Below are 21912 nucleotides of genomic sequence, written 5' to 3' on the forward strand. Positions count from 1 at the left end.
AAAATTAGATTTTTTTTTTTCTTTTGAGAAAAAAGGAAAAAGAGACTTATCAGATATATAAAAGGCAAGTCAACATGTGTGACATTGGTTTCCTACAATTTTTCTTTATACGCGCAACAAGTAGACGCCACGCCACTGCCGGTATTTGATTGAACCCCAAAAAGAGCAAAACGGGCCCAACTAGATAGTGGACCCCACCTTCCAAAAATATTCTAGCTAAAAAATTGTGGCAAAGGGCCATCGGCATGGGTACAAAAGTGGGCCTACCAAAATTTACAAAAATCAAAATCCTCATTTTCATTTTCCAAGAAATACTTTTCAATAGTACTATAATAATAATTTTTGAGAGGTGCTACGTCTATAACATTTTTACAACAAATCATAGGTGGTTAGTTGTTATTGGTTCAAATTTGAACCTAACACTAAGATTACTTTTTTGCCCCAACAATAACAACCAGTAACATCCTGCCACTTAGAATTTGTTGTAAAAATATTGTAAAAATGTTGTAAACATATTATTTCTCATAATTTTTTGTCTTACACCATTTTCCCAAAAAAAAAATCCAATTCTTAAGACCAAAACACAAAGAAAAAAAAACAAAAAAAAACACAGAGCATGTGCCATGTGGTAATTGACATTCACGTGACGTGAGTAATTGCATATTATTGCATTACAGGTCAAGTAAAAGCTAACGTGTAAAGCTAAATCCAACGCATCAAAAAAGAAAAAGAAAAAAGAAGCTAAATCCAACCCATCTTATTATACCAAAAACTTAAAAAAGAAAAAAAAAGAAAAAAAGACCGAACCTCAAAAGTAGTGGGAGAATCATCGGAGTGTCTCAGATCATACACACAAACACACTTCTTTTTTTCTTCCTACTCTTTCGAGGTCTCTCCGAAATCATAGGTTGCTGTACTTGTTGTTTTTAGTTTTTGCTATTCTCGGTGTCTGCTACGTGTGAGGATTGATTAATTTGATTCTTCCGAGATAGTACATAATTTCTTATCTCTCAGAACTCACAAAGAATTCAAAGAAACCCCCAAGACTCTTTTGGTAGTTCCAGTTTTATCGGAGTCTCTTTTATATCAGGTACTTTCCTTTCTTTATTTCTCTAAAAAAAAAATAAAAGCTTCATGCCATTGTTATAGATTTTTTTTTCTTTGGTTGAGATAATAGTTTTTGTAACAATTTGTTATGAACTGGGTTTCATGCAGATTGGAAAAAAGAATTGTAGTTTTTGGTAATGAATTGTCGTTAATATATGTTTTTTTTTATATGTAAAAAAATTTAATATGGGGGCTTTTGTAGAGATGGTCAGTGATTTCCTTGTTCAAGATGTAATTATCCTGTACTTGTTTAATAGTTATTGTCATTGAAAAGGCCTAAAGTTTATTATTTTAGTAAAATTTTGAACCTTTTTACTTTGATTTTCATATTCTGATTCTGTGTAAATATAATAGTGATGACCGTGAAAGGCTTATTCTGTGTATTATTTTAGTTTATGAAAGGACCTAAGAATATGCTCTGCTTTCAATAATGGATTTTTACTGCTATTGTTTTAGGGGCTCTGAATATTTGTGAGGTTCTTTGAAGTTTGAAACCACTCCTTAATCTCTTCTTGACTGGAGGCTTGGAGTGGCTTAAGCTTATTGGGAGTTTCTATTGAGACCTCGGATTGAAGATGAGAACATTGGCCCGATCCCTTCGCCCCATTCGATTGTCTCTTCAGCATAAAAAATGTAATTATTCGGGTGGTTTTGTGAATACCCGGAAGCATTTGATAGAGACTAATACCGGGTCTCTTTGTAAATTTACTAACAATGCCGAATTCAATAGATTTCGATACCTCACATATACAATCTCAAGAGCCATGTTAGCTGATGCTGCTAAAGTTACAAATGCAGGTAGCTTTTGATTTCTGCTTATCATTAATTGAATTTTTATCCTCTTGTATGAACAAAATTGTATTGAACTCTGACTCAATTTTTCCTTTCTTTTTTTGTTGTTGTTGATGATTTTGGTTATTTTTGGTTAAACTGCAGATGTGAATGGAGCAGGGCCTCTAGTTGAGTATGAACGAAGAATTGCTGCTGGCGAACTTGTGGATGGCGATAGCTTCCAGGTATTATACACTTAAGCCCTGCATGCTTGAGTGTCAGTTTTGAGACATAACATTAGGGAAATGAAAGGTAATAGCTTAGGAATGCCCCAATTATGTAAACTATTTTGAGCATTGTACTTTCCCTTCTAGTCAACTTCTTTGAGAACTAAATTCTGCTTTTGTAGAGAATTAGTGCACACTTTGAATTCACTTTGACCTATTGTATAGCTTATTATTTGCTTAATTTTCCCGTTATTAGCCAATGGGCTTTCCGTCTAGTTGCAAATCCACCACCTTATTGGTGGGAAATGTTAGGGGTTCATTCCCTTACACCTTCACTTATCAGGAGGGGGAAAAATAACATTATTTGATTTTTGGATAATTGAATATTGTACGCCATTAATAGCAGATATTGTTAGATGTGAGTATACTGTAAGATTGGTAAGAGCTTAATGGACTTTGTACATAGTTGTAAGGCAATTACTGTCATATCTGCTATGGTTTTCCTAGTTGAATGGTTCTAAGAGTGTTTTTGCAGGTAGACACCTTAAGAGAACTTCAGAGACTATATGATGAGCTTGTTGCTTCTGCTGATGCATGCCGGTTGGATAGGTATTCGGCTTCTGAAAAAGCTGGAAGGTAAATCTTCCATTTTGTTATTGATATTCTGATAACACAGACAAGTTCTTTGGTTTATTCTGAATATACTTTGGCTAAAAAAAAAAAAAAAAAACCATTTGCCAATTAGTCACCAATTTGTTTGTATACAGGAGTAGGTGGTTGTGGTCTCGATTCATACCCCAATCTTCATACTCACCTGTCAAAGGTCTATATCTCTTTGGAGGAGTAGGGACTGGAAAAACTATGTTGATGGACCTGTTTTTTGATCAATTGTAAGTTTGATATGCAGATTTGATCTGTTACGGTTTTTGGCTTCCTTGTTGTTATGCATCTTTCATTCAGAAAAATTTAGAAAAATTCCTAATAAGAACATGTGTAAAGGCTATATGGCATTGAGATAGATGTTATTAATCTTAATTCTCTTGATTTTCAACTCTGACTTATAACCATTATTACTGGATTCATCTGATATTGCTCAATTTCCCCTTTGTCAGGCCCTCTAGTTGGAGGAAAAAAAGGATCCATTTTCATGACTTTATGTTAAATGTTCATAGCCGCTTGCAAGTAAGATTCCAGATATGTTATAATTTGGTTTTGTAAATTTTGGAATCATTTTATGGGGAATTGAAAAAGCTGTCAAAAAATTTAGTAACTTTTTCATTTTTCCCTAAAGAGTTTCCTAAAATGGGGGGCATACATTAGTAAAACCCTTCATAAATTAAAGAAAGTTTATTTTCAATAAAGATTTTTCTAGTAAATTGTCAGGTAGTTCCACCACTAGTAGTTTAGATTATTTTCAAAAAGGGCAGATCATATAATGGTCAGTGGGCAATCTCTTGGATGGTTATTTTCAATAGGCTTACAGGCCAGGCTGTTTTAAACCTCTGGCATGCCTATTGATGAATTATTTTTCTTCTTTGGTCCTTTCAGCCTTATTTTATTGGTAGTTTGAGAGAAATTGGTCTAGAAACTAAATCTTTTAGTTTAGTTAGACCCACAAATTTTGTCTCTTATGAACACATTGTGAAATTTGTTATCCCTTCCCATTCCAGAGTTCATCTCATTCACTCTAGTTTTTACGGGGCACCTAGTCTTATGCAGATGTTGAAGTTTGTCATGGATTTTGTATTTTGTATTTTTTGCAGAAGCACAGGGGTGTGGCAGATCCACTTGAAGCTGTTGCCGATGAAATATCTGATGATGCAATTTTATTATGTCTTGATGAATTTATGGTAAAATACTACTAGTTGTCATATAGTTTCTTCTGTATATCATACTTATTATAAAAAAGTTGTCTCTGTATATCACATCCAATTGCTTTGTAATTTTATAAATATCCTGATTTCCTTTGTAATGTGGCTCCCCATAGGTGACTGACGTCGCTGATGCATTGATACTAAACCGTTTGTTTGGACAGCTATTCAGCAATGGTGTTGTAAGTAGTTTAATTGCCTCTGTTTTCTTGTGTTCTTTGCTCTACAATTTATTCTGAAAGAAAACATAACAATCGTATGTTTGTGTTTGTGGTGGGAGGTAAGTACAGATTCTTGTCTCCACCTCAAATCGTGCTCCCAATAACCTCTATGAAGGTGGACTGCAGAGGGATCTTTTTCTACCCTTCATTGCTACTTTGAAGGTGTGTATATTGATGTTATCTCGTAAAGATTGGTGATTAGATGGCTTAATCCATGTGAGCTTAGCATATATTTTGCTCAAAAAGAAGTTTTTGCGTTGATTTTTAACTTTCAAAAAACTTTAAATTCATGCCAAGCCACTTGTTGTGTGACCAAAAGTTTTCTTTTGAGTTTGTGTGTGCAATTCCTCACTTATGCCTGTGATTTTTAAGGAAGCGATGGTCTGATTATGCATTTGTTTTTGTATATGAGAAAGGAAAGACTCGAAAGAGTAGCATTTTTCCAAAGTTTCGGGAATGAGGCTTTCTTATTGTTGTTTTAGTATTAACATGCTAAATTTTAAAATTATATTGTGTAGGAACGATGTATAGTTCATCAAATTGGTTCATCAACAGACTATCGGAAGATGACTTCGGTATGATATCAGCCCGGTTATATGTATATATAGAAGTTTTGTCTGCATATTCAGCCACTAATTCCTATTTACTATAGATTTCTAACTTTTCATGTTTGCCTTGAATTGCAGGCAGAGCAAGGATTCTACTTCATTGGCAAAGACATATCTGGCTTTCTCAAGCAAAAGTTCCAGCAATTGATTGGGGAGCACACAGCTGGTCCACAAGAGGTTGAAGTAGTAATGGGAAGGACATTGCAGGTATCTGCTAAGTTATATTGTGCAATGGCTTATCCAGAGCATGTACTTGGTCAAATTTTTCTTAAACCCTTTCTTAAAATAATTAATATTGTTAGGTTCCTCTTGGTGCTAATGGATGCGCATATTTTCCTTTTGAGGAACTCTGTGACAGACCACTTGGAGCTGCAGATTATTTTGGATTGTTCAGTAAGTCAGATCTTAGCTATCTGGATTTTGATGTGCTTGTTAGGATATATGTATAGCCAATTCGAAATAGTTAAATATCGCTATATTTAACTGAGATCAGTTACGTGTTATAGATCAGGAATATAGTTTAATTGATAACTGTCATAAAAAATGACTGTATTATTGAACAGGAGTGGTTACACACAAAACATACAACTGAACATTCATAGATAAATTTTAATGCTTATTTCTTTCTGAATCTTCAAATTACTTTTCCATTACCTTCTTTGAAAAAAAAAAAATTAAATTTGGTGTTTTCTTTTCCTCTAAAAGTGGTTTTCTTCATGCTTTTAATATCCAATTCAAAATAGTTGGATATTGCTATATTTAACTGAGATTAGTTGCGTGTTATAGATCAGGAATAGAATTTAATTGATAACTGTCATAAAAAATGACTGTATTATTGAACAGGAGAGTGGTTACACACAAAACATACAACTGAACATTCATAGATACATTTTTTTTTTTTTTGATAAGAAAACAAAGTTCAGCAATAGTAGATACATTTTAATGCTTATTTGTTTCTGAATCTTCAAATTACTTTTCCTTAACCTTTTTTGAAAAGCAATTAATTAAATTTGGTGTTTTCTTTTCCTCTAAAAGTGGTTTTCTTTATTCTTTTAATATCCAATTTGGCATGGGATATATCGTAGCTACCAAAATGTCAAGTTTCAAACATCTTTATGCTTTCTAGAGGTCCGAAAGTGTCATTCTTGGGTGCATATTATGTGTGTGTGTGGGTCGGAATTCATTCATATGTAACATTATTCATTTTCGTTTTGCAGAGAAATTCCATACCCTGGCATTGGAAGGTGTCCCAATTCTTGGACTACACAATAGGACAGCAGCATATCGGTTTGTCACTCTTGTTGATGTATGCCCCAATTGTTCTCAACTGTTTCGACCTTTCTAAATATTATATTACTAAAATTTGGACTTAATATACTAGGTTGGACTTGAGAAAACTTAGCTTCAGCTATTTGGTCATCCTCATGTCACAGATTAAATATGTTTGCCACTTGCAGCCAGCTCTTTCAGTTTATTGTCAAACATGGTCCTTTCTCCAACATAGTAATTTGGACAAACTTATTATTGTAAGTTGTGGGAAAGATGAAAAGCTCGAAAAAAAAAAAAAGACCCATAGCAATTAAGAATTGCAAAAGTCTTGAGTCCCAAGTAGAACAACAGATATTGTTTTAGAAGCAATCAAAGCTAACTTTCGTGAGTTGCTTCTACCTTCTAGGCATGTCATGAATGTAGAAAAGTAACTCTTTCTTTTTATGGACTAAACAAAAAAGTAAAGAAAATAGGCTCTACTTTCTCATAGTTGTTGTATATGAAAATAAAATTTGAGTTCAATCTATCTGTTAGTCATCATGGTTTTTTCTTATGAATTTTTGTTCCTTTAATTTCTTTCCTCCTATTTTATTTATCAAAAAAAAAAAAATTTCTTTCCTCCTATTTTTCTTTTTAGGAAAAAAATTTATATAAATGCAATATTACCATCAGTAATGATGAACTGATGATGCCCTAAGATTTTAAAGAATCCTTTACCGAGATAACGAAGCTGATATAACAAAGCCTTAGTCTCAAAATTTGGAGTAGTTTAGGGGATGTTCATAAGAGAGTGACTAAATTTTATGCTGGCTGCCGACCTACTGCAACCATCCTTTACCTGAGTTTGGAACCGGCTGTGGACTAAATATATGCCACTAAGCACAAACATAGGCAGAGTTGTTTGGAACTGGCTGTGGACTAAATATATGCCACTAAGCACAAACACAGGCAGAGTTAGACGATGAAGCTGATAATTCACTGAAACTCTGGGGGAAGAAAAAAAAAGGATGAATACCCTTTCTTGGATACCAATTCCAAAGAATTTCTATTACTTGAAAGGCCATAGCCTGAAATTGAGATTTTAAAAAATCATGTGAAAATATTTGAACTTGAGCATCTCTCTGGCAAGACCATTGTATTTACGCTTTACAACTTGGAATTTTCCATGTTTTATCTTCTTCTTCTTCTTCTTCTGATGAGTAGCTAAAATTGAACTAATTCTTTTACTCTTGCCACCAAAGGTAATGTATGAGAACAAGGGCAGACTGTTGTGTACAGCTGAGGGGAGTCCTCAAGAACTTTTCGAGAGGATAGTGACAATTTCTGATGCTCAACACAGAGCACCTAGAACTTCTTCAAGATCAAGGAAAGTTGATGATTTTGACCTTTGTGTGGACAATGAACTGGGATTTGCAAAAGAACGCACCATTAGTAGGTACAGTGCTCCTATATTAAAATCTGGATTTTAACTATAGTTTCAGTCCCTTTTTCTTTTTCTTATTCTTTTTTCCTTTTAAATTTCTTTTAATGTGGTTGAGTAGAGATCGTACATGACCTTAATCAGTTAATGCAGAGTTGGGAACTGTCTTTTTTCTTCCATTCTAATATCATGATTACCATTTCTTGCGTATGCACCTGACTTAGTGGCAACCTGATTTCCTTCATGCAATATACTTTTATAGACCAAAATTGTACTGCAATTTGTATTTATGCAATCAAAGCAACAATGTGTCAACATAGCTATTCTTTTGCTTTTCTGTTTTGTGGTGTAGTTTATACCATGTCATAATCGTCTTCTGCTGTAAGTGCTGATTGACACCACCAAATAATGCAGATTAACTGAGATGAACAGCAAAGAATACTTAGAGCAGCATGCCGATATGTTTTTAGCTGGGAAGTAGCTCCCATAGGAAGGTGGCAGTGAGGTGCCTTACAGGAATGATATAGAGAAGTATCCGACATCTTACAGGCAACATGGGGAAGTATCAGATATCTTCCTAATCTGTTTTACCTTAGTTAATAAAATTGTATCTTTTCATGTAGTGAGGTTCGGCTCTCAGTTTTGGTGCCAAGAGTAAATAATTTATATCATATCTATCAATTGTATCTTGAATAAAGTGTAATTTATCATTGTAATGTTAATGTTCTGTCTTAATGGGGTGGTTACAAAGTTACACCATTGTCACCCAATTTATACTAATAATGCTTTCACTTTTCACTTCACTAGATGCCGAGTCACATAAGATTATCTGTGATATAATCTGGTTATTGGTTTAGTATCCTTTAGGGTTTTTAGGATAACTCCATCATGGAGTTCTACTTGAATTGAATTTTGTCATATTATTAATAATCTAAACAAATATTGATTAGCACTATTTTGATACTATTAGTTTATATTATTACTTATGTAAAAAAAATATTAATTTAAATTATTGATGGCGTGAAAAAATATACACAAAAATAGTTCTATTCTCTCGTGGTTTCCAAAAGTATTCATCCAACACTTTTGTTTAAATCTCATCTGTACGTTGTGAAATGAGTAAATTAAATCTTACCATGCCATCAGTAATTTAATTTTATCCAGCTTATCTGTTTAAATGTTATCCATATGGTGTGAAATCGGTAAATTAGATTTTACCATGCTGTCAATATTTTAAATTAATATCAAAGGGGCTAATATCAATATTTTACCATGCATGAGGCTATAGTTTGGGGCTAGTTATAAACTTTATGATGACTGGCTGGGCCTGGTACTCTCAAAATTGATTCTGGTAGTCCTTACTCTTTGGTCATTGCGATGGGAAAGAGATGAGAGTCTCTTGCAACTTGCAAGTCGTGGAGGTCGGGTTAAGTTATTTTTTTAATTTTTTGCACAAGGGAAGTAAAATTAAATTTGAATAAATTATGCATAATGATGGCATTAAATTATATATTTTGATCGTATGTTGAATTTGGCCCAGTATAGTCCATGGGTATGGGATTGAGAAGTGAAATTACGATCCTGAGGTGGTAATAAGACATAACCCCGAGTCAGAAATTTGCCAACTCAAACCACTTTCCAAGCCCCATTATTTGCATCACTCCTTTAATAAGTAGCAATGCATTTATAGCCCAAAGGGGTTCTACTCAAATTAGGAATGTCAAAATCGACCCAAATCCACTTACCCACTCAAACCCACCCAGTTATTTATTGGGTCAAATAGATATTAACCCAAATGAATTTATAATAATAATAATAATAATTGGATTGAGTTGGTTTTATTAAGTTAGAAGTAATTGGTTAAATAGATAATAATGAACCCAATCCAAACCCACCCATTTGACAGCCATCATATAGAATTGTGTGAATTGTGATTGTGCAGCGACCTATTACCAGGCTTGCTTTCTAGGGACAAGTACTCCCAAGCTTTCCATAATCCATCTAGCTCTTCAGAGCATTCCCATTGCTAATTGTAAATGGAAAATGTAGGGAAAATTTAGCATCAAGATTCAAGGCACAAAAAGAGCCCAACAGCTGAACTTGTAAAATCTGAAAATTGCAAATTTTTTTGCAATTATGCTACAATACCATCCTAAATGTAGGATGACACTATAGCACAATTGTAAAAATTATAATATATTTTAATTCCAAAAGATCATTGTAGCAATGTAGCAGCAGCACAAAAATTATATATTGTATTATTTTAGTAGGTAATATATATTATTTTAATGAGTAAAACAAGAAAATAAAAGTTAAATGGTTGTGTTATAAAATAAAATGGTATAATTGATAAAGTAACTTTTTAAGATGGTAAAATAAAATAGGATGAAAGTTACATATCCGCCTATCCGGATGCAAATGCTCTTAATCAAGAACAAAGAGAAAAGTATTGCTATTAATGAATTCAAGGCAGCGTACGAGACCCTTCTCCCAAAGCGAACATGAGAACATCATAATCATAAACCATGAGTCATATATTTAACTCCATATTATATAAGGGAAAGTTCAAAAGAAAAAAAAAAAATCTGTTGGATGTATATAAATATTAATAATTAAAAAGAGTATAAATTTTGTAGAAATGAAACGCATTTACCAATTTAATTAGAATTTATATAGAAACGATCAAACCTAATTTAATCAAAATTTGTTATATTATATAAATGTTCATATCATACTAGTGACATGAACAAATTTGAGCCTTACGTGACAACATTAGAAAGAAGAAAAAGCCAACATAAAAAAAAGTTTATATTTTATATATTCAATATAAATAAACCTCATCAAAAGCAGGAGCTGCCGAGAATATCAACAATAAAGAACTTAAAATACAAGTAATAAACTTATGGTCACTCGCCCATCAGCACCACCACAAATGGACACTGCGTCACTTTCTGCTCTTATGAAAGAACCAAAACTATTCCCCAAACTCTATCATTTTATCAACTTTGCAATTTCACTTTTAACACTTGGACCCAGCATAGAAAACTACGTACCACAGTGGTATCATTCTATGGCTGCTTCCATTCAACATCGTTGAAGTAATTACATGACCAAATGCGGCCAGACTAACGTTGGAACGAAACGGAATAAGAACCAGTGTTTGGATCTTTGACTGCCTTGAAGTTGTCAACACTCATCCCGAAGCGGCCCAATAAAGAGTTGCCCATATCTTTCAGCTTTGCTGCTCAGAAGAACAATGTAATGTAATTAACTTCTGTTGATAATAGTAATAGTAATCATGAAGTGTTCACAAAGATGCTAGTAAAAATTTGCTTAAATTGTCAATAATGCAGAAAATACAAGTCTATGAAGCACCCAACATCTGAATGAACATCACAGGATATATCAAACATACAAAATTCAAGTGTCAATGTACTAGAATAAAATCATAAACAAGAAATTTCAATAAGGACATAAGTGTATATAAAAAACAACGAATGTTCATAGGCAAGAATATATGTTCAAAACAATTTGGGCAGCTGAAAATGTCATGCTACTTTCAATTTCCTTGCTTTGAAAGGTCTTGAGCAGTCTTTTTTTTCCCCCTCTTTATATGGTAAATTACACAAGTACCTAACAGGCCTTGAATGCATGACCCTCCACCCAATCCTTAAGCAGAGGAAGTGTCATTTGAGTCAAAGAGAAAATATAATGGGAAAGGCCTCCAAAAATGCCTTCTACATATACGACATTACTTAGAGCATGCAATAACCCAGATATGATGGGGCCATAAAGGCCGGACGTTCAAATGAGTACATACCTGGTCAAGTCCATTGTTCTAAATAGTATCAAGAGCAAAATCACGTGCTTGGGTGCTAAGTACCAAGTTTGGACAACCTCATCCATAAAGCCCAATACAAGTGAATGGATATATTAGGACAAAATGCTAGTTTTTCTTTTTATAGAATTTGACTAATTCCCCTAAAATGAGATTTCCTTTATGATGCCATGGTGTAGTCTCTCTGTTGCAAAATGATGCTATTCGTTTGCTTAATTAAGTGACTATAGTGTATGAAAAATCTGAAGTTGAAATGCCAATTGTGATATAGTTCAAAGTCAATAGATTGACACATAATTTACGAATATTTATTTTACTTATATAAAAAAAAAGGGGAATATTTATGCATAGACTGAAACATGTTTATTGCATAGTTGCTCAATTGACAGTGATATACCAGTCAAAATCATATGTTATTTTGGTAATTCTTTTGAACATGGAAGAATAATTTCTTTTGAATTGAGATAAAATGCATTTTTTCTTAATAGAATGATGAGTTAGATGAAGTTATTTTGAGTCATGAATACACACAAACATACATGGAACAGATTAAGGTTCTTTTGCTTTAATGTATTTTCCCTATATTCTGGTCATCTTATATTGACTAGTATGAACATCCATTTACCAGAATCATAAAACAGCTCTTTAGAAACATAAGTTGGCAAGTGATGAGGTGACCTTAAAATTAGTCTAATTTGCATGCCCATGTACCCCTATAATAAGATAAGGTGATGTGAGTAGTCAGAAGAAGCTGTGAGGCCTCAAAGACATTTCTTTCCTCTTTGTGAAAGCTAGGCATGTGTGTGTGTGAGGCAGAGAGAGAGAGAGAGGGAAGGGTAGATTCTCAAATATCTTGCCCCAAACCCAACTTGGTAGGAAATAGCATTTCAAATAACAGTTTCCAAAAGGGTTTTTTTTCTTTCTTTCTTTCTTTAAAAAAAAAAGAAAAAAAAGAATCAATCCTCATGTTGCATCCTGTTCTTTTGCCAATGAACTCTAGCTCAACTAGCACTCCTCCCTCCCTTATAAGTTCTAAGGGGAGGGTGAGGTTTGGGGTTCATGACAGGTGCATGTGTAACTTATCAAAAATAAAGATTTAAAAAAAATAAATCAATCCTTTCTCAAACTACTAAAGGTGAGAAGACGAGAAAGAAGAAGGCACATAAAAAAATTCACTACGCTTACAAATCATCTCTTCCTTCATCTTTTCTCGCTTTTCTGCAGCTAACGGCTCCAAGCGGCGAATAGTTTTCCTAGCTTGGTCATTTGAAGGATCCAATTCCAAGATTTTTTTCATATCTAAAAGTAAATCAGAGAATGATATCAATTACAAAACCCCCCATCATATCAGCATACAGATCTAACGATGCAACATAATCCAGGATATCCAAGGAAACTATTTATTGAACAAAAATATAACTGTCTAACTATTATATTAAACCCAAACGTACCAGCAATAGCCTCCTCAAAATGTTCAAGCTTTTCATGGGCCTCTCCTCTTCTAACCAGAGACTTCATATATGTAGGATTTAGTTCTAATGATTTTGTGCATTCCTTGATTGTTTGATCATATTTTCCCTAAATAAAAATTTAAAAATTTAAGTAAAAAGTTATAAAATAGAATTCCAGAGAACCTATCAAGATATCAATAGAACAAACAGTCTTAAATTAAAATTCTGTGACTGGTAGGCACATATCTAATTATACCAAATTTCATACCCATTTGACAGTGTTGAACAGCATGCTTCTATATATGACCTTATCACAAAGATTAGCCTTTGGCCTCTTTCATAATAAAACCAGAGTTCTCCCTTTTTAGCTTCAGAAGCCAATCCACAATAGATTTTCAAAGAGACATAAATCCATCAAGCATTATCAAAAGATGTTGATAATCATGAATATTCACTATTCAGTGTTGGTAAAAGCGTCAAGCACACTTTTTTTTTTTTTTTTAATAAGTAATAAGTTTTATTGATATCAAAAAAGCGTCAAACACACTTAAGCACATAAGGCACAAAGAGCAAGCGTGCACTTAATTGAAGCAAAGTGCACAAATTTTCAAATATAATATATTATACCTCTAATAGAAAGATACATAATATATAATAAAAAAGTTAATAAACTCAAAATAGTAATCTATTTTGCGTATTAGCCATAAAATAGATTGTGCAATTGCACAAAGTTTGTAACTTTTTTTTTTTTTTTTGGTTAAGTATGTAAAATATTATTAATATGAAGTTTGCAAGTTCAATTCTACATAAGATATTATTTCAATTTCTTAATTTTTATATAAGTGAATTTGAAAATAATTATTAATGGACAATATGATGATAATCTAGTGATAGAAACTTTAAAATAAACATTTATATAATTCTCTTGTGCTTTATAAAAATACATAATTGTGAAAGCTATGATCAAAAGAATTAAATGGTACTATCAAAATATATTCAAAAGGCAAAGACCAAAAAGTACAAGAAGTCAATAACAGTAAATTATTATTGTTCGTAGCTTCTAATATATGAACAAATTATTGCTTGTGTAACACACCACCTTTAAATAGTGTTTGTATAAGAAAACGTGTCTATGTCATTTCCTCCAGATCAAGCATTTAATTTTAACAATTCATCTTTTTTAGAAGAAAAAAAAAAGGCAGGCTTTGTGCTTCTTCAAAAAGAACTAGAAAAAGAGTGCCTAAGGCACGCGTCAATACACGAGCTTTGCTTCGACCAAGCGAAGTGCTTAGAAATTGGGGCTTAGAGCTTAAAGCAAGCCTAAGCACAATTTAACAACACCGGGCATATTTCTAAAAGCAATTCACACAAAGTTGACCTCACAAATCAATCAACATATCAGAGAGAGTAGCAATCCGAGGCTCAAGACAAACAGTTATTTGGAAAACTTGGTCCAAAAACTTAAGCGCAACCCCAACAAGTCTACAATAACACTAAACAAAGTAACTTGAGAAAACTCTACAGAAGGTGTAAAGTGTAATGATCTACAAATGCGAGTGTCTTCCACGATGAGAAACCATAAAGAGTTTTCTTTAGTAGCAAGGTCAAAACATATATCAGCCGTAGTAAATAAATTATTACTAGCATTAATATGTCCAACAATGGAAACAGAAATAACTAATAACATGAACATTGTACAAGTACACAACTTTATGTTTTACTGCATAGAATATGTAATTCTAATTTGGGGTTTCTGAACAATCAAATGAATATTTTTTTGGTTGATGTATCATTGGAAAGAACAACATACCAGTTTCGTATAACATATTGCGCAATTTGCATGGCATATGGAGCGTAATTCTGAAGAGGAAGGCATATCTGGTGCAACTTGTAAAGCAAGCTCATACTGTGAGAGCGCCTCCTCAAACTGCCCATCTCCAAACAACTTATTTCCTTCCACTTTCGCATCATTTGCTTGCTCTAGGGCTTTTGCATCATTTGCTTGCTCTAAGGCTTTTGCATCATTTGCTTGCTCTAAGGCTTTCGCATCATTTGCTTGCTCTAAGGCTCTCTGCTTTAAAACAAAAAAATAGAACAAATTCAGGTTTATTTTATTTTTTGGAGATAAGAAAAATGGTGGATGCAGCTAACAAAAATCAGATTCCATATTTAGCATTAAATACAGATAAAAAATCAATTCAAGTTAACTTTGGCCTGAAAGAATAATACTAAATACAACACAAATAGAGCCCCTATGGTTAAAGTAACATATCCCATGAAGATGCTCTCTAATTTATACATTGGGTGTTACAAAGATCAATTTGCTTTTGCTTTTGACTGAAGAAAAGAACAATTTGATATATATAAATGATTTCATACTAAAGGTTGCAATTTGAAGATTAAAAATTCTCATAGCACATAAATAGCAACTGATTCTTCAAAATTTGGAAGATTAACACTTTTTTAGAAACCGGTGCTGAAATAGATGATATATAACTTGGCATCATCAAAGATTAAATGTTAATCTAGTGGAAATGATTAATCAGATAAACGAATGGAATAACGTTAACTGAAAAATTCATTCATAAATTTTTTTAAAAAAAATCGAGATCCATTAGAAAATCAATGAATTAGTGTGCTAGCCAAATAGAATGAATAACCTGTTGTTGGAGTGCGTCGTCGTTTTGGGAAGAAGAGTCGGCTTCGTCGTGTTCTTCAGGTTGAGGTTGTGGAGGAACAATCTGGTGGTCCTCTTGTTGTTGTTGTGCGTTTACGGTGTTGGTTGCATCACCGTCATTGTCATTGTCGTCGTCGCTGGGTAGCTCGCCCTCGCTGGCAGTTTCGAAGCCATCGGAGGCGTTGTGCGATGTCGATGATGGTGCTGGTTTTGGAGGATTCACGTTGCTCTCTTCCACTTCTATCACCACCATTTTTTTTTTTAGGGTTTCTCACTTTTCAGAACAATTTGGGGATTTCGGAAGCTGAAGCTATTGCTAATTGCTATGACTATGAGTATATACAGTTTTTTTTTTTTAATATTTATTTATATAAAAAATATAGTGAGTTTCCAGAAACCTCTTTTTTATTTTATGGAGCTAGCTGTGAATGATGCTATTCGATCTTTTCTCCGCACTCCTCACTTCCTCGCTTTCTTTTGCCACCGTTTCTCAGTCTCTATCTCTCACCTCTACGGCTTCGAAACGCAACGTTTCGGTATTTTTAATAACATATTTCTTAATATATTTGAATGAATTTACATTTTTGTCTCTCAAATATGAAGTTGTTTTGATTTTGGTCCCTCGGCCTCGGCCAATTTTTAAAGAGTTTTATTATTATTGTTTCAATTTAACCCATTTCTTTTTTTGTTAAAGAAGTTTTAATCCATTTCTTTCTTTTCCATTACATTTTTTTTTAACGAAATCATTTATTTTACTAACTAATGAGGTTCAATGAACCAAAATCCAACCAATCACATATTTTAAAAGACAAAAAAAAAAAAAAAAAGAAGCAATTTACGAATGTGGCATTATTGCTAGGTTTGTATGAAAATTGCATGAACTTTGTATGCATTTTGGTAAAATATAAAATTATAAGAGAGCATTGCAATTTACGAAAGTTTGTATGAAAATTGCATGAGCTTTGTATGCATGTCACTGGATAAAATTAATTATCACACAGTAGTAGCCTGAATTTTTTTTTTTTAAAACGCCTGGGATTTTCTTATATTTTTCAAGAAGAGTTGACTTGTAGTTGTGATCTTAATTTAATTTTACCATTCTTCCGCATATAAATTATGTAATTTTCTCAATGCCTTGGACAGAAGCCAATTTCAAACAGGCCTGTCTGAAATTGGCTTCTATCCAACCCACATATCTCAATCAGTGTTTCCACTTTCTTCTACCTTCTCTAAAAATAAAAAATAAAAAATAAAAAAACTCTTCCATTAAAAATAATAATTCTCACGATGACATAAAACATTAAGAGCAGAAACATGTGTCCCAAAAAATTGCAGCTTACTAGACTACTAGTTACTACAACTGTTTTATTTTTCCATAGACAAAATTGGTTCGGATGAATCTTTACTTAGCAACTTCAAAAACTCTTAATGTATATTTTTAATTACATAACCTACTAATGCATGCTCTTTTGTATGACTGCGTATCTTCCAACCTTATAATCTTTATGTATTTTCAAATAATTAGTATTCTATCGCTCTATTTGTTTCAAAGTAAAATATTTTACATATAAGATATTTTCAGGCATCTGGTATGCCAAGTAAAAATTTTCAAGCGCAACCCACCAAAATTTGTGGCTCAGCCACCGGAGCCTCTAGTACTGAAGGACTGATTTCAACTTTTGTTTTAATTTTTTTTTTTAAAAAAAAGCTAAAATAAGTTCCATTCATATCAATTTCAACTATTTTAATTTTTATTTAAGAAATCGGCAATAGTAAATCAATTTCTTTTAACTGTTTCAATTTTTTTCCATATAGTTTGCATGAGGAGTAAAAGGTCAAAACGTTTTCTTTTTTTTTTCATACAATTTTATTTTACTAAACCCCCTTCAAAATTCTTTGGTTCTTTGTAGATATTTCTCCTATAAGTTGGGTAAACTATCTTCCACGCAACTTCTAATTCATGTGCATCACTTTCTCTTTTACTGACTCCATCCCTCTTTCATTTAACAAAATAACTTTTCACACATGTATATGAATTAACATAATTTATTTTGGACAAAGTTTAGCTATAAAATTAGTTGTAGCATAAAACTACAACATTCTTTAAAAAAAATTAACATTACTATATATTTTAAAAATCTAACCATTGAATTACATGTTTTTACATTCTCAAGATACTTGTAAAATCTTGTGTCAATCGAATATTATTTATTATATGATATATAAGCTTATATTTATGTATAACTAGCTTGTAACCCCATGCATATGCATGGATACACTTAAAAATATATAATAAGATGTATAATATAATTCTTATATATATAATTTAAATACTATTTATAGTCATTTATATAATTTGTTAACTCTTTAAAAAAATTTGTAAGGATATTATTAGGTATAAAATGTAAATTGTCCATTTTTTTTAAATTATTGTGAAGCACTTTTTTTTTACGATTAATTTATTCTAGACTCTTTGGTTTTGTACTGAATAACTCATTTGAATGAATATTTATGCTGTGGTCCCATATTTGATTCTCAAATTAAGAAATAAAACTCTTTAAAAATAAGTAATTTAGGACACATAGCGCAAAATTGGAACTCTAATTTAAGTTTCTCTTAGCTTCACCTAATATTATATATATACACATATATATATATATATATATATATATATATATTTTAAACTATAAAAACTTGAAATTTAAACAATTTATTGATGACATAACTATTGATCTTCAATTTTCTAGAAATTTTGCAAGCATGGAGGATATAAGAAGAAAATTTAATCCAATGGTAGATTTATCAAAATTCACTCAAATAAAAAAGATATTGAGTAAGGTTGTAACTTTAAGCTATAACCAATTTTGTTTTTTTGAGAAACAAGCTATAACCAATTTTGTAACTAAAGTTTATCTATATATTTTAAAATAGTTTTTGAGAGGTAGAAAAAAAAAATCACATGTCCAATTATGAAAGATTTGAAACCTGAGATTTCATTTCCAATTATGGAAGATTTGAAACCTTATCTTATCTTACTTTTACTCTCTTTGCCATTCTCTTTCTCTCTTTTTTTTTTTTTTTTTTTGAGAACCTTCTATGAAATATTGAAATAGGTAATTTTTAAAATAACAATATCGTGTGGGTGACACGATTAGTTCCATTCTCTTGCCTGAGAAAAATTATTTTCCCTTAATGTGGCGTTTGGTACGAGGGAATCCACATTACTCTTGACATCTAGATTCCTAGGAATGTGATTCTTAGGAATGTAGATGATAATCACATTTCTAGGAATGTAGCTATTCCTATATTTGGTTTCATTGGAAATCTCTTAAGATTACTAGGAATGTGAGATGATAATATTTGGTTTATTCCCAAGAATATTAAATGAATTAATTATTTTTCTCATTCTATCCTTAGATTTGAATATGAACTACCAAGTCCTTTAAAATTTTTTTTTCCTCTAAATAAATAATGAAAAACCAAATATAAATAATTAATTATGACAAATTCATTAAAATTATAGTCTAACATTTCAAAATGACAAATACAATACAAAAATAACTATTTAAATTCTCAAATGCTTTTATTCTTAATAATAATTTTTAAAAGAGTTAGTGTAATTGCACAATTGCACCTGGCCCCAAGAACAGTTACGGGCTCAGGCCCAACAAGCCTTAAACAATGTAATTTGTAGAGTGTGGGCTTGAAACCCAGGTTAGAAGTGTTTGAGGATTAAATGGCAAGCTAAAGATTATAAACACTAAAAAAACAACAAAGAATACTATAAGTCAATCTGTTCGGACATAAGCCGAGAACTGTTCTTATATTATTTCTCTCTCTCTTTTTCTCTTTCCTTTAGGTTACCAAGAGGGGATCCCCTTTTTCTGTCTTAGATTGCTCTTTAAATACTACTCTTTTGAATAATTTGTACATGTGTTGCCTCACCTCCCCCTTAGCCTAGATATTTATTTTCTCAGTGCCTTTGAATAGTAACCAGAAGTTTCTCTTCCACTGTTCAGGTGTCACTTCCCCATAAATGCGGCCAGGGTGGTAGGTGCAGGGTCTTTAATATGGAGGTGGCAACCTTTATCTTTGACATTTCTTCAACACCAGTGCTTCTGGGGCATTCTAGGGTTTCCCCCTTTTAACCATTGGCCTTAACCGTGTCATCCCCTAATCTTTACTACAAAATCCCGAGTTCTTCGGTGTCCATCCGAGGGTAAGTTTACCCTCGGCTGGATCCTCGGATCCTCAGCGTATGGACCGACCCATAATACTAACAAATTCTAAACCCAGGAGCAGGTCGGCCTTCCTTAACACGGCCCAAAAGGCCCACATTCTCGTCAGGATCTTTTTGCCCCCCACAATAGCCCCTCAAAACTCTAATTTTCAACGTCCGAGGAGAAAAATAGGGTTTTGATCCGACAAGAACCTACTCCACACACTTTGTGAGTGATGGCACGTGTGGAAATCGTTTCGCATCCCAAAAGATGCCACTTGGCGGTTTTATTTTCAACAACGCGCGTATTTATTACTGTAAGTTACATTTTGTCTCCCACGTTCAACGGTGAGATGGGTATCCAACGGTCCTCGTTACTCCACGAAATTTTAGGCGGGACAAATATAATTTCGAGGCCGCCTTTTCGCACGTCGTGACGCTTCGGGAACCTGCGCCTTCATTTAATTCATCAGGGACTAATCCCATCAAAACACCAACAATCATACTTTACCTGCAGAAAACCGTAGAAACCTGTACCTTCAATTTTGTAAGTTCTTGCTCTCTCTACTTTTAACCTTTTCTCCTCGGATACAGTCCTCGGCTGTTTTCGTAAATATTCTCCCTTTTAGAGTTTAGCCTTTCATTCCTTTCTAATGGGTATGTTTAAGTGTTTAGTTGATACCACCGCTGGGATGGAAGGCTTTAGGGCCAAATACCGTATTCCCAGTGATGTGGGGTTAAAATATTGCCCGGCAGAAGCCGTGGCCGGTTCTAGGAAAGAGGGAGAGGTTATCATCCCAATGATAGCCTTTATAGAGGGTGGGATGACCCTTCCAATGAAACCTGTAACTAGGGAGTACCTTCGCAACCACCGGTTGTGTCCCGATCAGTGCCTCCCAAACGTTTTTAGAGTTTTAGGTAGCGTAGATGCTCTGAACGAGCAGATGGGTTTAAACTTCACATGGCACGATGTCGTGTTTCTATATGAGTCCCATAAACTTTCCAACGTAGGTTACTACATCAAGTCTCGTTCTAGTGTCGTTAGGTTAATCTCCTGTCTTCCCAAATCCAACAAAGGCATGAAGGACGACCACCTGATCGTCTCTGGGAATTGGCACGACGGCTTCCACTGCCCAGTTGAGTGGGGGAATCCAGGTGCGATGCCGTAGGATTAATCTCCCCACAACACAACTTCTTATAACACACCCAGAAATGCATATTCATACTTAAACTTGTTAAATATCTGTGTGAATCTGATCAGGTTCGTTTGTTTTGATGTCTTTTTTGCAGATAAACAACACGTGCGTCCTCGTCTGAGTCACTGTAACGTCGCAGATCTAAACCGAGTACTTCGCTCCGAGGTGTTCGTTAGTGAAGACTTACAACTCCGGGCTGCTCATCTCATTCTAGGGTACACTCCCATTTCCTCGGACTTCCAAGAGATAGAAAACGCCATAGTTGCGGGTGACCGAAGACGAAGGAGGATAAACGTAGCTCGGCCCCACTTTCTGGACGACCGCGACCTCCCGGACGCTCCTAATACCGTTCTATACAACCGGCCTATAGCAGCCATTCCCCTAACCGTGCACTCACAAGCAACTGTCGTTCCAGAAGAGCAGGTGTCTTCTTCGCATACTCTTGACGACGAGATAGATCAATTCCATCTCGAAGACACCGAGAGACCTTGCGGGAATCAGTTTGTTGTACTCTCCGACGAGGAGGAAGAAGCCACCGAGGCCTCTGGAATTGAAGGGCTGGTGGTTGCCCTACCCGAGGACGAATCTGAAGAAAATATGGGAAGAATGGAGGGTCTCCTCACTAGTAGAGCTGCTAAGGTTGCAGAGAAAAAGACGGGGACGTCCCAAGTTCCCCTCTCTTTACCACCTCCCCCTCCTCCAGCTGAACCAAAACCTCCAACCGAGGACCCCAAGAAGAAGAGAAAGGGGGATACTGAGGGGACGATCAGTAAAGACCCCAAGAAACCAAGGCAACAACTCCTACCGGTTCAGCAGAAGAAGCTGGACAAAGGCAAGGGTAGGGCCCGCTCGGTTGAAATTGGGGAAATCAGGGACGAGGCTGAAGTGCGCCGAGCACCGACCACCTGATCCCCCGATCTAAGACTGGACGGCGCACCCATCTCCTGCCAGTCCAGTATAAGGGCGGTTCAACAAGGCCATGCCCACCACTTGGCCGAAGTGTTGGAACGCCCTCTCCTGCTGCCCAAGGACATGGA

The 21912-nt window shown here is 34.1% G+C and overlaps 2 protein-coding genes across 3 annotated transcripts; one reads left to right on the plus strand and one right to left on the minus strand.

Annotated features, from left to right (window-relative positions):
* The first annotated feature begins 767 nt into the window (after window positions 1–767).
* On the plus strand, window positions 768–8297 carry LOC142622339 (uncharacterized). Its single transcript, XM_075795791.1, has 15 exons — window positions 768–1090; window positions 1564–1905; window positions 2044–2123; window positions 2641–2741; window positions 2873–2995; window positions 3218–3287; window positions 3869–3955; window positions 4093–4158; window positions 4267–4359; window positions 4716–4772; window positions 4884–5012; window positions 5108–5198; window positions 6023–6111; window positions 7316–7509; window positions 7909–8297. The coding sequence occupies exons 2-15, from the start codon at window positions 1683–1685 to the stop codon at window positions 7973–7975; spliced, it is 1470 nt and encodes a 489-aa protein (XP_075651906.1). The 5' UTR covers window positions 768–1090; window positions 1564–1682; the 3' UTR covers window positions 7976–8297.
* A 1992-nt stretch (window positions 8298–10289) lies between these two features.
* On the minus strand, window positions 10290–15972 carry LOC142622796 (uncharacterized). Of its 2 annotated transcripts, none has more exons than XM_075796331.1 (5): window positions 15444–15972; window positions 14594–14854; window positions 12784–12910; window positions 12518–12631; window positions 10290–10735 (listed from the first exon to the last, which is right to left on the minus strand). In XM_075796331.1, exons 1-5 carry the CDS (start codon window positions 15711–15713, stop codon window positions 10620–10622), a joined length of 888 nt encoding a protein of 295 aa, XP_075652446.1. In that variant the 5' UTR covers window positions 15714–15972; the 3' UTR covers window positions 10290–10619. The 2 variants fall into 2 exon arrangements, with proteins under 2 accessions (XP_075652446.1, XP_075652445.1); XM_075796330.1 differs by having other exon boundaries at window positions 14594–14857; window positions 15444–15912.
* Window positions 15973–21912: the final 5940 nt, after the last annotated feature.

The sequence above is a fragment of the Castanea sativa genome, chromosome 1 (assembly GCF_040712315.1).
Source record: "Castanea sativa cultivar Marrone di Chiusa Pesio chromosome 1, ASM4071231v1".
Lineage (NCBI taxonomy): Eukaryota > Viridiplantae > Streptophyta > Magnoliopsida > Fagales > Fagaceae > Castanea > Castanea sativa.

Bases quoted from the DNA above. Each gene is read 5' to 3' on its own strand.
- LOC142622339 (XM_075795791.1), top strand. From the start codon at position 1,683: ATGAGAACATTGGCCCGATCCCTTCGCCCCATTCGATTGTCTCTTCAG. The intron at 3,956-4,092 runs GTAAAATACTAC...GGCTCCCCATAG, and splicing joins TATGTCTTGATGAATTTATG to GTGACTGACGTCGCTGATGC. The intron at 6,112-7,315 runs GTATGCCCCAAT...TTGCCACCAAAG, and splicing joins GGTTTGTCACTCTTGTTGAT to GTAATGTATGAGAACAAGGG.
- LOC142622796 (XM_075796330.1), bottom strand. From the start codon at position 15,713: ATGGTGGTGATAGAAGTGGAAGAGAGCAACGTGAATCCTCCAAAACCA. The intron at 14,858-15,443 runs GTTATTCATTCT...TTTGTTTTAAAG, and splicing joins ACGACGCACTCCAACAACAG to CAGAGAGCCTTAGAGCAAGC. The intron at 10,736-12,517 runs GTAAGCGTAGTG...TCTTCTGAGCAG, and splicing joins GATGAAGGAAGAGATGATTT to CAAAGCTGAAAGATATGGGC.